At 43.0% G+C, this 15,707-nt stretch overlaps 1 protein-coding gene across 1 annotated transcript in view; it reads left to right on the top strand.

Annotated features, from left to right (window-relative positions):
• The window catches only part of LOC115202084 (catenin alpha-2), a 688,845-nt gene that overhangs the window by 493,379 nt on the left and 179,759 nt on the right, over positions 1–15,707 (top strand). Inside the window, exon 8 of the mRNA XM_029765967.1 lies at positions 11,349–11,429. Coding sequence (XP_029621827.1) covers positions 11,349–11,429 — 81 coding nt within the window. The remainder of the gene's footprint in view (positions 1–11,348; positions 11,430–15,707) is intronic.

Raw genomic sequence — 15,707 nt, 5'->3', positions numbered from 1 at the left:
TACTATTAAGGTATCTTTACTATTACTCAAGTATGTCAATTGTGTACTTTTTCCACCCCTGATGAATATATGCCTAGACCTAATCAGAAAAACTGAGTTAGAAAGATTTTTAGTTAGAAAGACCTCATTTTCTGCTGGTTAATCTGTTTGTTAATTACAGGATAAAACCCAGTATAATCATATTTTCTCATCTCATCTCACCACATTCTACACGTAAAAAGAGGCTCACTGGGGAGGCATGGAGAGCCTGGTTTATTTTCCTGTAATCAAACCAGGTTGATGGTCGCAGTTTCGCTGTAGCTCTTTAAGCCCCACTTAATGAGAACAAGTCAAATGGTTGCTGCTCATCCCTGGAACCACCAACACACATACACACACACATACACACACACACCGCTGTAGAGCAGCTCAACTTATCTTATTGAGGATCCGGCTGAGCCATTATCTACTGTTAACCCAATGTGGTTTCTCTCCCTCTCTCTCTTTCTCTCTAGGAGTCAGGGTCCTCTCTCTCTCTCGCTCTCTCTCCAGGAGTCAGGGTCCTCTCTCTCTCTCTCTCTCTCTCTCTAGGAGTCAGGGTCCTCTCTCTCTCTCTCTCTCTCTAGGAGTCAGGGTCCTCTCTCTCTCGCTCTCTCTCTAGGAGTCAGGGTCCTCTCTCTCTCGCTCTCTCTCTAGGAGTCAGGGTCCTCTCTCTCTCTCTCTCTCTCTCTCTCTCTCTCTCTAGGAGTCAGGGTCCTCTCTCTCTCTCTCTCTTTCTCTCTCTAGGAGTCAGGGTCCTCTCTCTCTCTCTCTCTCTCTCTAGGAGTCAGGGTCCTCTCTCTCTCTCTAGGAGTCAGGGTTCTCTCTCTCTCTCTTTCTCTTTCTCTCTCTCTCTCTAGGAGTCAGGGTTCTCTCTCTCTCTCTAGGAGTCAGGGTTCTCTTTCTCTCGCTCTCTCTCTCTCTCTCTCTCTAGGAGTCAGGGTTCTCTCTCTCTCTCTCTCTCTGTAGGAGTCAGTGGCCCCTCTCTCTCTCTCTATCTCCCTCACTTTCTCCTCTTTCTCTAAGCCTGGAGTCAGTGTAACCAACCTGGAAAGTAATTGTTCCTTGCATTGGGCCTTAATTGAATTGACAAGGAGCCGGAATTGATATCATTTAACACATTGATCTTGAGAGAATGAGACGGGCGCTTTGTGCCAAACCAAAAAAGAAAAGCTTTCTCCCCTCTTTTCTTTTGTTGTCTGACCATATTAGTCTCTCTCTCTCTCTCTCTCTCTCTCTCTCTCTCTCTCTCTCTCTCTCTCTCTCTCTCTCTCTCTCTAATATACAGGGTATCTTTCAATTCTCTCTTTCTATCTCTCTATCATTCTCTCTTTCTCTCTTTCTGCTCTACCTCTCTCTCTCTCTCGCTCTCTTTGGCTGTCTGCCTCCACCGTTCCACCTTATTGTAAGCAGATCCCTTCATCATCTCCTCCTCTGTTCTCCTCCCTCATTCCCTTTCCCTCTCTCTCACATGGCACTAGACATCCATATCATTTTCTGTCTGCCTCGGCCCGAGAATCGCGCGTCTTATTCCGCTATTAGTGGGTGGGGAAGGGAGGAGGGAACGGTGCACGGCAGAGCACAGCAAAGCAATTTGCGCTGAGTGCACTACAATACATGAGTGATTGGAGCGGGGACTGTGAGAGGCGAAGGAACAGCATGTTGGTCCCACCTGTTGCACGTCGAGCGCTCTTGGTAGCCGTCTCTACCATCCACCATCCAGCCAGCCAGTCTCCTGGGTGAGCTGGAATCACTTGGCCATTACCGCTTCCATTATCCAACCGCCGCCGTACCGAGAGAGGAGTATGAGCTCACCTCCGCGACGCCACCCAGAACCAGAGAAAATGAATGAAGGGAAAGAGTCCCCTTAGAGAATGAATCGGGAAAACAATGAGCAGATGGGAGACCCTTGCAGTCTGTGAATGTGAGCCATTGACAACACGTTGGGGAGATAAAAGTTATACCACAAAACCCCAACATGCATACTCCGTTATGTGGTCTGTGTCGCGAAATACACGCATGATGCCGTGTGTGGCGGATGGATGGATGAATAGTGATGGATGGATGGGGGGGTTGTTGGTTGCTGTTCCCTGTTGTGTTGTCAAGGTGGATAATGGACCTGTGTGGGAAGGTGTGTGGGCACACACACACACACACAACCGGGAGACCACAGCTTTGACCTGACCGTGGGGAAACATGAGGCATATGATTCAACCACTGCAACCTATGATTCATCGTCGCAGGGCCAACGTTGAGAGAACATTTAGATGGGTGTAGGGTGTATGGTACTGTGTATTGACGTGACATAACTATATTTATATAATTATAACAATTACGAAGACTATAATGTACATTGTAATGGTGGTAATACAATTTGTAAGTCGCTCTGGATAAGAGTGTCTGCTAAATGACGTAAATGGAAATGGAAATAACAGTTAGCACTAGGGTATATGGCACAATGCATTGATTTGACTTAACTACCATATATATGAAGGGGATAACTTCAAGTTGGATGCTACAAGCTTCTGACTATGCATCGCAATGTTAGTAATAACCGTTTGCACCAGTGTATATGGCACAATGTATTGACGTGACATAACTAGACATGAAATGCAGATACAGTGAGGGAAAAAAGTATTTGATCCCCTGCTGAGTTTGTACGTTTGCCCACTGACAAAGAAATGATCAGTCTATAATTTTAATGGTAGGTTTATTTGAACAGTGAGAGACAGAATAAAAACAGAAACATCCAGAAAAACGCATGTCAAAAATGTTATACATTTCTGGCTCCCAGGTGTCTTTTATACAGGTAACGAGCTGAGATTAGGAGCACACTTAAAGGGAGTGCTCCTAATCTCAGTTTGTTACCTGCATAAAAGACACCTGTCCACAGAAGCAATCAATCAATCAGATTCCAAACTCTCCACCATGGCCAAGACCAAAGAGCTCTCCAAGGATGTCAGGGACAAGATTGTAGACCTACACAAGGCTGGAATAGGCTACAAAACCATCGCCAAGCAGCTTGGTGAGAAGGTGACAACAGTTGGTGCGATTATTCGCAAATGGAAGAAACACTAAAGAACTGTCAATCTCCCTCGGCCTGGGGCCCCATGCAATATCTCACCTCGTGGAGTTGCAATGATCATGAGAACGGTGAGGAATCAGCCCAGAACTACACGGGAGGATCTTGTCAATGATCTCAAGGCAGCTGGGACCATAGTCACCAAGAAAACAATTGGTAACACACTACGCCGTGAAGGACTGAAATCATGCAGCGCCCGTAAGGTCCCCCTGCTCAAGAAAGCACATATACATGCCCGTCTGAAGTTTGCCAATGAACATCTAAATGATTCAGAGGACAACTGGGTGAAAGTGTTGTGGTCAGATGGGACCCAAATGGAGCTCTTTGGCATCAACTCAACTCGCCGTGTTTGGAGGAGGAGGAATGCTGCCTATGACCCCAAGAACATCATCCCCATTGTCAAACATGGAGGTGGAAACATTATGCTTTGGGGGTGTTTTTCTACAAAGGGGACAGGACAACTTCACCGCATCAAAGGGACGATGGACGGGGCCATGTACTGTCAAATCTAGGGTGAGAACCTCCTTCCCTCAGCCAGGGCATTGAAAATGGGTCGTGGATGGGTATTCCAGCATAACAATGACCCAAAACACACGGCCAAGGCAACAAAGGAGTGGCTCAAGAAGAAGCACATTAAGGTCCTGGAGTGGCCTAGCCAGTCTCCAGACCTTAATCCCATAGAAAATCTGTGGAGGGAGCTGAAGGTTCGAGTTGCCAAACGTCAGCCTCGAAACCTTAATGACTTGGAGAAGATCTGCAAAGAGGAGTGGGACAAAATCCCTCCTGAGATGTGTGCAAACCTGGTGGCCAACTACAAGAAACGTCTGACCTCTGTGATTGCCAACAAGGGTTTTGCCGCCAAGTACTAAGTCATGTTTTGCAGAGGGGTCAAATACTTATTTCCCTCATTAAAATGCAAATCAATTTATAACATTTTTGACATGTGTTTTTCTGGATTTTTTGGTTGTTATTCTGTCTCTCACTGTTCAAATAAACCTACCATTAAAATTATAGAGTGATAATTTCTTTGTCAGTGGGCAAACGTACAAAATCAGCAGGGGATCAAATACTTTTTTCCCTCACTGTACATACATCTATAAGTAGTGTACTATAGGATATATATTCAGCTCTGAGGTATTCAGTGGGTTTTGGGGAGAGAATCGCGTGCCCCAAAGGCACCCTATTTGACTAATTTTATCCAGCATTCTACTAGGAGCCAGAGCGAGCCTGCTATAACAGGTTTAGTGTGATGACGGGGTTTTCCTCCCTGGTTAGAATTCCGGCCGCTGTATTTCACCGTTTCATAATCTACGTAATGCAGATTTGGAAGAGCTCTAGCTGGCAACTAGGCCAGGGCGATTATCAATTCTTGGGAAAAAAACACAAAAGCACGGACAGGGGTTTTGACTTTGAATACAAAGTAATGACATTGATAGTACACTCTTCCTCCATGATGTGTATTATGACAATGCAATACAATACAACGGTTTATGAGTGTCTCCCCTCTATCTTTTCTTCTTTGATTATCCTATTTCTCCTTGTGTGAAACTCATATAATACATGCAAGTCCTAATTAACAGTGAAATCTAGGATTGGAAAATCTATTTTTGGACTTCATTTAAATGAATAACCATATAGCTATTGACTCTTTGTCGGCGTTTGAATCCCAGATTGCCCCTTTAAGTCACAGGAGTCTAGATGAGAAGCTCTCTCTCTCTGAACATCCTCTGATTCTGCTCTCTTTTTACTTTGGGTGGCATGATCTCTTAATCCTCCGCCTCCCGACAGCGCCTAAATGACACATTAGCATGTGGTTCTCCAGGCAGCCTGGATGACTAATGTCGTCATGTCCTCTCCTCTGCGATACTGGCTTCTGTGTGTGTATGTGTGTGCATGCACGTGACACGCACACACACGCACAAAACCAGAAATGTTTCAGCCCTCCAGGACCAGGGTTTGTTTAGCCCTGCTATAGGGTTTAAAACCTTATTTGCATATTTCCCAGGGTGCCTGTCGAGTGATTCTTTTTTTGTCACCAGTACCACCCACGACTGTGTTTGCTAGTGACAGAGACATGGTTGTTGCATTCATTCATTGTCACTCCTGTGGCCTTCACCAAGTGATATTGTAAGTGAATATGTTGTCATAACATTTTTATTATTTAAGTCAATACAATACATGTTTAATAAGGCCTTCTTTTGAGGGCCAAGTTACAGGTAGAGCTCTGTTGCCCGACATGAGCCCGGACATTATACATCGGGTTAGGGCCGATTAGGGCCTGTTTTCTCATCAATAACTAGGGTATGGGCAGGGCTCGGGTATCACTAAATGAATCACTAACATTTTTAAGTTAAGCAATTTGCATTCGCTCTGCTGTGCAGTACAGCCATGTATGACTAAGATCATAACATGGTGTCAAAGTGCTTCAATTTATTTAAAATAGGAGAGATTATATCACAGAAAATAATCATGTTCATTCAGTTTTGTTGGAATTTGGAGTGACGAAAAGTAGCTAACAGCTAACTGCTCTCTCCTCTCTTCATTGAGCAGAGCAGCCCAAGAGGAGCCGTTGCTATGGATACTCATAGACTTTGGGAATGCCAAGAATGTGCAAAGCTGTCATCAAGGCAAAGGGTGGCTACTTTGAAGAATCTCAAATCTCAAATATGTTTTGATTTGTTGAACACTTTCTGGGTTACTACATGATTCATATGTGTTATTTCATAGTTTTGATGTCTTCACTATTATTCTATAATGTAGAAAATAGTAAAAATAAATAAAAATCCTGTAATGAGTAGGTGTATCCAAACTTTTCACTGGTACTGTATATCACAGAAGACTGAAATATAACAAAATATTTTGACATAGAAACACCAGATTTTCTGAAATGAAACAAATAGATTAATAATGTTCCACCCATGAGGCCACTAGAGGGCGATTTGGTCATTTGACTGCAATAAACTAACATTGAGTTTATCTTACACCACGGAGTGTTAATTTAACTCTTTACAGTGTTAATTTAACTCTTGACCCAACACAAGACATGTTACATTTCACGAACCTTTAAGAATGTATCTGCATGTCCAGCCCTTATATTTAGCCTCACAATTAAGCGTTTTTCCATTTTATTTTCAGGACAAACATGGCTACAAGTAGAAGACAAAACAATTTGCCATAATATAAGGTCACTAAACCAAAAACCTGATAAAAATGAATAAATAGGAATGCTGTAACTACAGAATTGATTTGCATAGTGGGAAATGAAAATCCAACTAGTCAGTGACAACTGTGTGGAGTATGGAGTTTGTGACAGCAAATTAGTGAGCTTTCTACAGTATTATAGACACTATGTCCTGGGAATGTAGAAAAACCTCTTACCTTCTAACGAGTACTGTTTAGCTTGTGAGCGTCATAGAGCGAAACGTATGTGTTTGTGAGAGTCTCAGCTTTTTCTTTGACATTTTTGTAAAAAGACCCGGCCCTGGACCCCTTTGGGATCTGCCCTTGGCTGACAAACACCATTCTAGCTCAGCCCCCTTTAATCACATACTAATGGAAATAGACAAATCCAATGGTACAACCCAGAAGTCTGTAGCTCAAACACATGTTTAAAAAGGGTTAGAAGTCCAAAACGTGCCGGCGTTACAGTGGGACTCTTTGTTTGGAAAGAGTTCTCCAAGGAACCTTAAGAGCTGAAGAACAATTTAAAACACACACACACTTGTGTGTATGCTAGGTGGGTTTGCCTTTTGTTGCATTCCCCTTGCCTAGTTAAATATGGGCTTGCAGCCCTGGCCTATCCATCCAGATTATGAGACTGAGGGTTTCTCCTCACTGTTTGGTGCACCGTGCTCTATTACCATTAGTACCGAGGCTGAGGAGTGTGTGTGTGTGTGTGTGTGTGTGTGTGTGTGTGTGTGTGTGTGTGTGTGTGTGTGTGTGTGTGTGTGCGTGTGCGTGTGCGCGTCAAATGATTAATTCCTAATGCTGCTCAACATCTACATGGAGGAAAATCCATGCTTCCTCTGGTTGCAGGGGCCTTGGCCCAAGGGCATAACAGCAATACATTACATGAATGGGAGGAATCATATCTATTTCAATGGACTTCCTGTTTTCTCATTCTCTTTCAGAGACCAGAACTATTAGACCTGACCGTGACCCCAAATAGGCCTAGGGATGTAGACGTTGTGTAGTGTTCCCATGCAGTCATTGACACTCACTGCCTCGCTGCATACAAAGATGTTTATTTACCATGGGTTGTCATCGATCTCAATCATCTTGAACAGAACAATACCCAAGGGAATTGGAGAGCAGTGTTTTGATTCTTTATTCATATGGGTTATTCTCATTGAGATCACATCTCTTTTACAAGATGGACCTATTCAAGTGCCATTTGGAGTGCTCCATAAGAGAGTCTCCCCATAAACCCATATGCTAAGTGTGTCTGTCAAGATCTCACTCTTGAACCAGCAGACAATATTTCGTAAAAGTAACAATAATAAAAAAACAGGACAAGAGTTTCACTTGAATAAACCCTCATGATAAGGTAAGAAAATGCTAGGATGAACAGTCCACTCCGTTAGCCTGATCCTAGATCTGTTTGTGCTGTCTTGCCAACTCTTAAGGCTGTCACTTACAGTAGCTCATCACTCCATTGTTACATGTCTGTAAATAGAGGTCTCTGATTGGTTGTTATATTGGACAGGAAGTTGTTCCTGCTCTTTAATAGATCTATTGGAGTGTATAACCCTTGGGTCATGACCTTCGCCTGTGCCTACTTATCCCAGGGACCCAAATAAGACCCTGTGGACAGACAGAGGGGCTCTAGGGGCCCGGACATCGTTTAAATTGCTATGATTGGCCCGAGAATGCTCTTGGGCGGTGGAGGCGCGATTTTAAAGAGGGGGGGCTATTGCCGTTTAGTGTGGTCTGTTGGGGGCATTCCCCTCTCGCAATTTTTTTTTTGTGTGTCTTGTTTGATGGGAAGCAATTTCAGGCCTAATGGGAAACAATAATGTTTATAGGCCTTGCGGTGACAAACACATTGAGATTGACAGAACGTCGAGGCACCATGCATGGAGAACGACCAAAAATAGAAACAAAAGAATGAAAGAAGGAAGGAAGGGAGTCGGAGGGGCCTGATCTGAATTCTGATTGGGGCACGAAATAGACAAACAGACGTCAGATGATGTTGAGTGTTCTGTTCTGCTTTCAGTATCGTAAGGAGAGTGGTAACACAACACATACATCCTCCCTAGCGCAACATCCCCTTTAAGAAATCTATAGTTCAGTCAACAGAAATAGGGCCCTCGTTAAAAGTTTTGCAATATATTGGGAATAGGGTGTCATTTGGGACCTTTTAATATTCAATCAAACATTTCTTCAAGTGTAATTTAGCTGTACAGCAGCACCAGATACCATATTGGAAAGCAAATAATGAACACTCCAACAAGACTGAAGTGATATCTAGCCAAGGACATACACAACGATATGTAGGCCTGTAATATGGGGAACGTCACATCGAGGGCTATAAGGGCCACCATAATCTCCCATATCTAGCACTGTATAACGGAGTGGCTGTAGTATTGTGACAGCTCTGTAATAGAGTGGACGAGACATGTGAAACGCTCCCATAGTGACATAATGAGGATATGGTGTTCACATCCAAGACAGGTCTAACCGTTCATGTAGTTGATCATCCTTACCACTCATTGGCATGTCCAGTATCTACACTACCCTCCATATTAGTATTATACTGCTTCTTTGCTAGGCTAGGATGGGAGAGCATGTACATATATAGGATCTTAATTTGAGCCAGTTTGCTACAGCAGCAATATAATCTTGCAGCAACAGGAAATGTGAATTATTATGTGGATTCTAATTCATAGCCATTTTTGTAGGGGTTGATACATTTTTCATCTGGGAAAGTCAAGTTTGACATTACAAACTTTAGAAGCTTTTGTAAATCTCGAATGCACTACACATTTGCATTTCATTCTGTACAGGAAAATTCTCAGCAACAAAAGTGTGATCAAATTAAGATCCTACATCTGTAAATGTTAGGTTGTTCTCTCTTCCCACCAAGATAATGATGTTAACACACTCCACTGTAGGGCGGAATTGGAATGGGGTTGCTATAGCAACCGGGCAATTAATTTTGTATGCTCTACTATTGCTTTGACTGGAGTATCATCGGCGTCTCTGTACAATCTGTTGATTTGGATCCTTGATGCGCTCAGGTATTGCGGTAAGAGACGACTTCTAATGGACCGAATTTGCTGGCTACATCAGTGTAGCCAGCAAATTGCACCTGGTTGTAACTGAATTCATGTTGAATGCAGCAAACAGCGTTTGTTAAAGGGTGTTTGTTTAAACCCGCCTTCTAACATCCCCATATATTCAAGGATTCTATTTAAGTCCCCTACATACTGTATACCCAATTTATCGCTCCCGTCTCTCTTTTTATCATCTGTTTGTCTCCCCCTCTTTTTTGCATTCCCTCACCTTCATTTTTGCCATATATTGTGCCATTTATTTATCTCTCGTTCTCTTCATCTCCCTTTTTTGTCATCTTTATTCCCCTCTCCCTCTCACTTCTCCTCTCCATCCATCCCTCCCGCCTGTCTGAGAAGAGGTTAAGAAGTGTAGCTGTGTGCGATCCCTAACCCCCGACATCTAACCCCGGCCTGTAGGAATCAAGCCGCCTCATCGCCCACCCTAATCACCCTATTAAATCATCCAAAACAAATTCCTAACACAACATTAGTGATAGCATCTTTATGCCATATTTAATGGCAGCCCCCGACGCAAAGGTTATCTCTGCTTTCATCGTCATGGGCCTCCAAATGGGACCCCATACGCTCCAAAGGGGTCACTGTGAAAATGAAAGGGAGTCTACTAAGGTAATTACCAGAATGCTTTGGAATATCAGTCTCGGCGTCAGCATTATTTTTTCGCTCGCCGTAGCCCATAAACAATAAATCTTTTTTGGGGGACCGTTTATCCTTCTCTCTGGCAGTCATTCTCCTTTGATTCCATCAGGCAGTAATGGATTTTATATCTCTGATAGGCAATCTGTTTTATACTTATTAACTGCTCGCATCTTGAGGCATGACAATGCATTCAACCGCCAACCAGCCAACCGCCCGGCCCGGCATGCCCAAGTCCATTTCCCAGGCTCCCTAGGGAACGCTGCATGTCACCTGCCCCCTGTTTTCCCTCCTCCTCGCCGATACCTGAGACAATAGATGGAATCTCACTTATGTTAATGCAGCCCCGTGTCGCTTGAAATGGAACATCGCTCGCCCTTGGTGTGCCATCAATATTTAATGGCCACCACTTGATTTTTTCCATTTTTTGAGAGAGAGAGAGAGAGAGAGAGAGAGAGAGAGAGAGAGAGAGAGAGAGAGAGAGAGAGAGAGAGAGAGAGAGAGAATTGTTATTTAGCGTGAGGTGACACTTGTGACTGCAACCAGCTGTGGGCTGTCTGAGAGGGCCTGAGGGGAGAGGGGGCAGAAGGAAGGGCCAGCAGCCTAGCTGCCGCTAACACCACAGAAACTCCTAATTGTTCTCCAAGAAGACAAGGTCTCATATTGACCCCTCTCTCTCTGTTTTGTCTTTCTAGTTGCTTACTCACTAACAAAATGGGGTTTTATTCGTTGACAGCTAAAAACCCTTGAGAAAGAAGCTATATTTTTGTATTTTTAGTTACTCATTCACTAACAACAATGGGCGTCATTTGTTGAGAGCTAAAAGTCCAAGTGGCCTAGTTAGCATGTACAGAAACCCACCTAGTTACATTTGCGTGTGTACCTCCAAAGCCCACAGTACTTCACTTGCTAACTTGGTTTCATGCTTGATGGAATTTCTCAGAAATGGTTCCGCAGTTGCTCCCCTGATGTCTGTCACCACCATCTTATTTGCTCAATACTCTCCTCAATCTGTGTGTATTGTAGTACCCTCAAGTTCTTATTTTATCCAGCCCTGCTACTTTCTCTTACATCTTGAACATCCAAAGTCACTTATAAGAAACCGGAGGCAGAGAGTATTCCAAGAATGATTTCCCTCCTCTAATCCCTTTTAACTGCAGTACAAACCTTTGTACTCCCATTCCCTCCTGTAGTGTATTACAAGCATAATGCACTTTTTGATGTGAGCATTTGTGTGTGTGATGATGAATTAGTAATGTTACACAGGTAACACTGAGGTAACACCGTGTCTCTGTGTTCCCCTCTCCCTCTCTCTACAGACTGGCAGGAAAGAGAAAGGAGACCCGCTGAACTCTGCCATCGACAAGATGACCAAGAAGACCAGGGATCTGCGCAGACAGGTGGGTCACAGTGTCCAAAGCTGAGTTTGATGGACGCCAGTGTCCAAAGCTGAGTTTGATGGACGCCAAACGGATCCTTACATGATTAGCTATAGACGACATATTTATACTAAAAAGGCAATCGTACAGGGACAGTCTGGCCAACTCTGTTCCAACCCAAACCGGACATGACTGGATAAAGATGCCATTTTGGCGGTCCAAGGCAATCGTAAACATGAACATAGTTTAGCTAACTCGGTTCCAACTGAAACATGACTTAATTGGCTAAAGATGCCCTTTTTGCACTCCAATGCAATTTATATGGACAGTGTGGCCAACTAGGCTTCAACCAACACCTGACATAATTGGCTATAATAGACACACCATATTGTCACTGAAAGGCAATCATACTATACACGGAGAGAGTTTGGCCAATTTAGCTCGAACACAAATCTGACATAACTGGTTATATGTTGGCCAAACCCTCCATAATACCTGACTCTGGGTCTGCACTTACACATTGCACTGACTGACACTCCATCCTGCATAGACTGCTATTCACTTTACAATCACAGAGCTAAAGAGCCAAATGTGTTTCTGTCATTTAAATCTATCGACCGATCTTTACGCGTATACACTTGATTTCATGAATCCCGGGGAGTATAGAGGCTGAAAGCTCGGAGCTATTACTTTCTCCCAAATTGCAATGCTCCCCTCCATTAGTGGCCCAAAAGGAGACACTTCATGTATTGTTACATCTTGTTATAGTAATCAAAAGTAAAATTGATTTCTTTGGGAAGGCAATCTCATTTTGCCTCCCTATATTCTCTACCCATGAAAATATGTTCTTTGTTGTTGTACCGTATAATTCATAGAAAAATGCAGGCAATGGTACTCACTGTAACCTAAAAGCTATTCATTCACTTTTATTAAGAGGTGTACTTCACCTCTCTGTTGCACAGTATTTAGCCACCAAACAAGTGTTAATCTTACAGGCTGACTACACCGCGAGCGTTGCAAAATAAATGTAGAAATCTATATTATTCAATTATTGCACCCACACTGCTCGCACGCACGCGCCAATGAGTGTCTGCGTTGCCAAGGGCTAAAATAGAAGTCAGTTCTATTTCTGACGCAGATCACGCTGCAAGTCCTGCCTCTCCCATCTCCTCATTGGTTTATAGAAGCAGGTACCCCCGTGCCATCTCCTCATTGGTAATACCCATGTGGGTGACTGAAAGACAAACAAGGTCAGTGGCGGTAATGCACCTAATTTATGAAAGTTGCCAATCGCAATGTAAAGTCAAGAGAAGAAAAAGCCTGGAAGGAGGAGAGATGACCAGAAATGATTCGGTTGATGGTTTTATGTGGATTAATTGGTGGAGTAGAGGACCTTGAGCATTTCAGATAATATAACAACTCAATGTTTATATCCCAGGACAAATTAGCTAGCAACAGCAAGCTAGCTAAATAGGACAAATTAGCTAGCAAGTGCAAGCTAGCTAGCTAAATTGCCATAAATGTTTAATGCTTTTCGATCTGTCCCCAAATTAATATAATTGGTTCAGAGTTTGTTCTGATATTTTAACCTGAGTGATCACGTTTGGTGTGGGGGGACAAAATACATTTATGCACGATGGCGCACGCGCGCAGCCGGTTTGGGTTCCGTGTTACGGTATATCTTTAAAATGGCAATGACCTATAGTACCACAGCCATTAATAACTTAAATATTGGTCTAATAACCAATTAACTGAAAACACAGATTGATCAACCCAGACTGAACATGGTCTCCACCCTAAGATACAGGAAGTCTTTATGGGTCTTATGTACTATATGTACTCAATGTACTATATAGTCAGACATAGAAGAAACAGAGAGGAGACAAAGGGAAGACATATAAGAGTGGTTTGTCCTTTAAAAGTTGCAGCGTATTCTATGGCATGTTATTTAAGTGCCAACCACTGGTACCATTAATGCTAGTTTGTGCTAGTTTGACCACCATAGGGCATCTTTGAGAAGCATTTGATAGCCTTCAATAGTGGCCGTACTAGAGAATTTAAAACCTTTTTTTGTAAGAACATAGTATATGGGACTGATTTTAAGAAATTTTGCTTAATTTTATGAATATTATGGTGTTTCTGTTCCAAGAACAACTAAAAACCCCCTCGGTTTCCGATAATATGGTGCTGTACAACGTGACGGTCGGGAGTAGGCTACAGAACTTGCGGGCACGCGGGAGACCGTGGTTCAGTTTCCTGACGGGGAGGAAGGAGTAGGCTGTCCTTGTAAATAAGAATTTGTTCTTAACTGACTTGCCTAGTTAAATAAAGGTTACACTAAGAGCATAACATTTCTACACAATAATTGTAGTCTAACCAATACCCAAATGGAGATTCAGTCAAAATAAAAATCTCATTGATTTATCAAGAGCAGTCCCCATGCTTGTCTCAGAGCAGTGTGAAACGGTGCTAAAATAGTTGTAGGCTATTGCTTCTAACTTCAATATGCTCTTTAAATAAATAAGACCTATACCACTTAACATCACATTACTCAACACTAGTGAGACTCATGTCACCTACGGTAGGCCTACAGTATATCGAAAAAATATGACGTGACTCTCAGCCAATAATTACATATAGAGGATTGGAGGATTCTAAATTAAAACCAAAAGCCGCCTCATGGGTCTCCCAGTGGCAGCCGGCACGGGAATCGAACCTGCATCCCAATCACGGTCGGATGTGATACATAATAATAATAATACTTTTTGTTGTATTATTTGTTTTGTCTTTTCTGGTGGATTAAACTGAAATTACAACCAATCACATTGTTACGTTGTTTTAGTTTGAACGTGCCAACTGGCACTAAAAACAGCGGGAATGTTTCCCTAGTCAGCGCCATTATTAGTGCAATGCCCCTTAGTGTTGCTCTGTGCTACCCAGTGTGGCGGGGTAGCACAGAGCTCCTCCCCCTTCCTCCTCGTCCCTTTCCTATGGGCTAGGTCCATCTTCTGTGCGCGGCTCTGCGGCCCATCCCATGTCCCCTGCCCTCGTGCCTTGAACCTCGCATGCTTTCAGTGGATACAGCTGGAGAACTGCAAGGCAATCCCATTGTGCACAAATCGGGAGCCATGACCAATATGACCAATATATTGTCCTGCTAATAACAGGGTTAATAATATATCTGTGAGAATATCCAAGGGGCTTTAAAATAATTCTAAATTAATAACAATAATTGCTTTGTTTAAAAAAAATAACAATATTTTGGAGATTATTTTGTTTTCAAATAACGTAAAATGAGCGAGGAAAAAGGCCATTCTTGAACATGGGGTGAGACATTGTTACTAATTTGTAAATAAAGCCAGTTTGTTATTTAGAATGATTTCTGTTTTTAGAGGAAGAGAAACCAAAAACCTACCGTCATCTCATGGGTCTCCCAGTCGAGGCCAGCACGGGTATTGAACCAGCATCTGTAGCAACACAACTTGTACTGCTATGCAGTGTCTTAGACCGTTGCACCACTCAGGTGCTGTACAATGTGATCGGTCGGGAGTGGGCTACAGTACTACAGTATGAGCAAAATAATCCTAACAAAATAAAATCATAAAAACCTTAGTGTAACAACAGTTTTAGTTAGTAATACTGAAGTTGTGCACAACTGAGCAAGAGAACAAGTACATTAGAGTGTCTAGTTTGAGAACAGACGCCTCACAAGTCCTCAACTGGCAGCTTCATTAAATAGTACCCGCAAAACACAAGTCTCAACGTCAACAACGAAGAGTCGACTCCGGGATGCTGGCCTTCTAGGCAGAGTTCCTCTGTCCAGTGTCTGTGTTATTTTGCCAAACTGAATTTTTTTTTTTTATTGGCCAGTCTGAGATATGGCTTTTTCTTTGCAACTCTGCCTAGAAGGCCAGCATCCCGGAGTCGCTTCCTCACTGTTGACGTTGAGACTGGTGTTTTGCGGGAACTATTTAATGAAGCTGCCAATTGAGGACTTGTAAGGCTTCTGTTTCTCAAACTAGACACTCTAATGTACTTGTCCTCTTGCTCAGTTGTGCACCAGGGCCTCCCACTCCTCTTTTTAGGGAGTAGTACACAGCGTTGTACGAGATCGTCAGTTCCTTGGCAATTTCTCACATGGAATAGCCTTCATTTCGCAGAACAAGAATAGACTGACAAGTTTCAGAAGAAAGTGCTTTGTTTCTGGCCATTTTGAGCCTGTAATGGAACGCACAAATGCTGATGCTGCAGATTCTCAACTAGTCTTAAGAAGGACAGTTTTATTGCTTCTTTAATCAG

The sequence above is a fragment of the Salmo trutta genome, chromosome 11, assembly GCF_901001165.1.
Source record: "Salmo trutta chromosome 11, fSalTru1.1, whole genome shotgun sequence".
In the NCBI taxonomy this organism is placed as follows: domain Eukaryota; kingdom Metazoa; phylum Chordata; class Actinopteri; order Salmoniformes; family Salmonidae; genus Salmo; species Salmo trutta.
The sequence above is the reverse complement of the archived record's forward strand: the minus strand, read 5'-3'. Positions and strand labels throughout refer to the sequence as shown.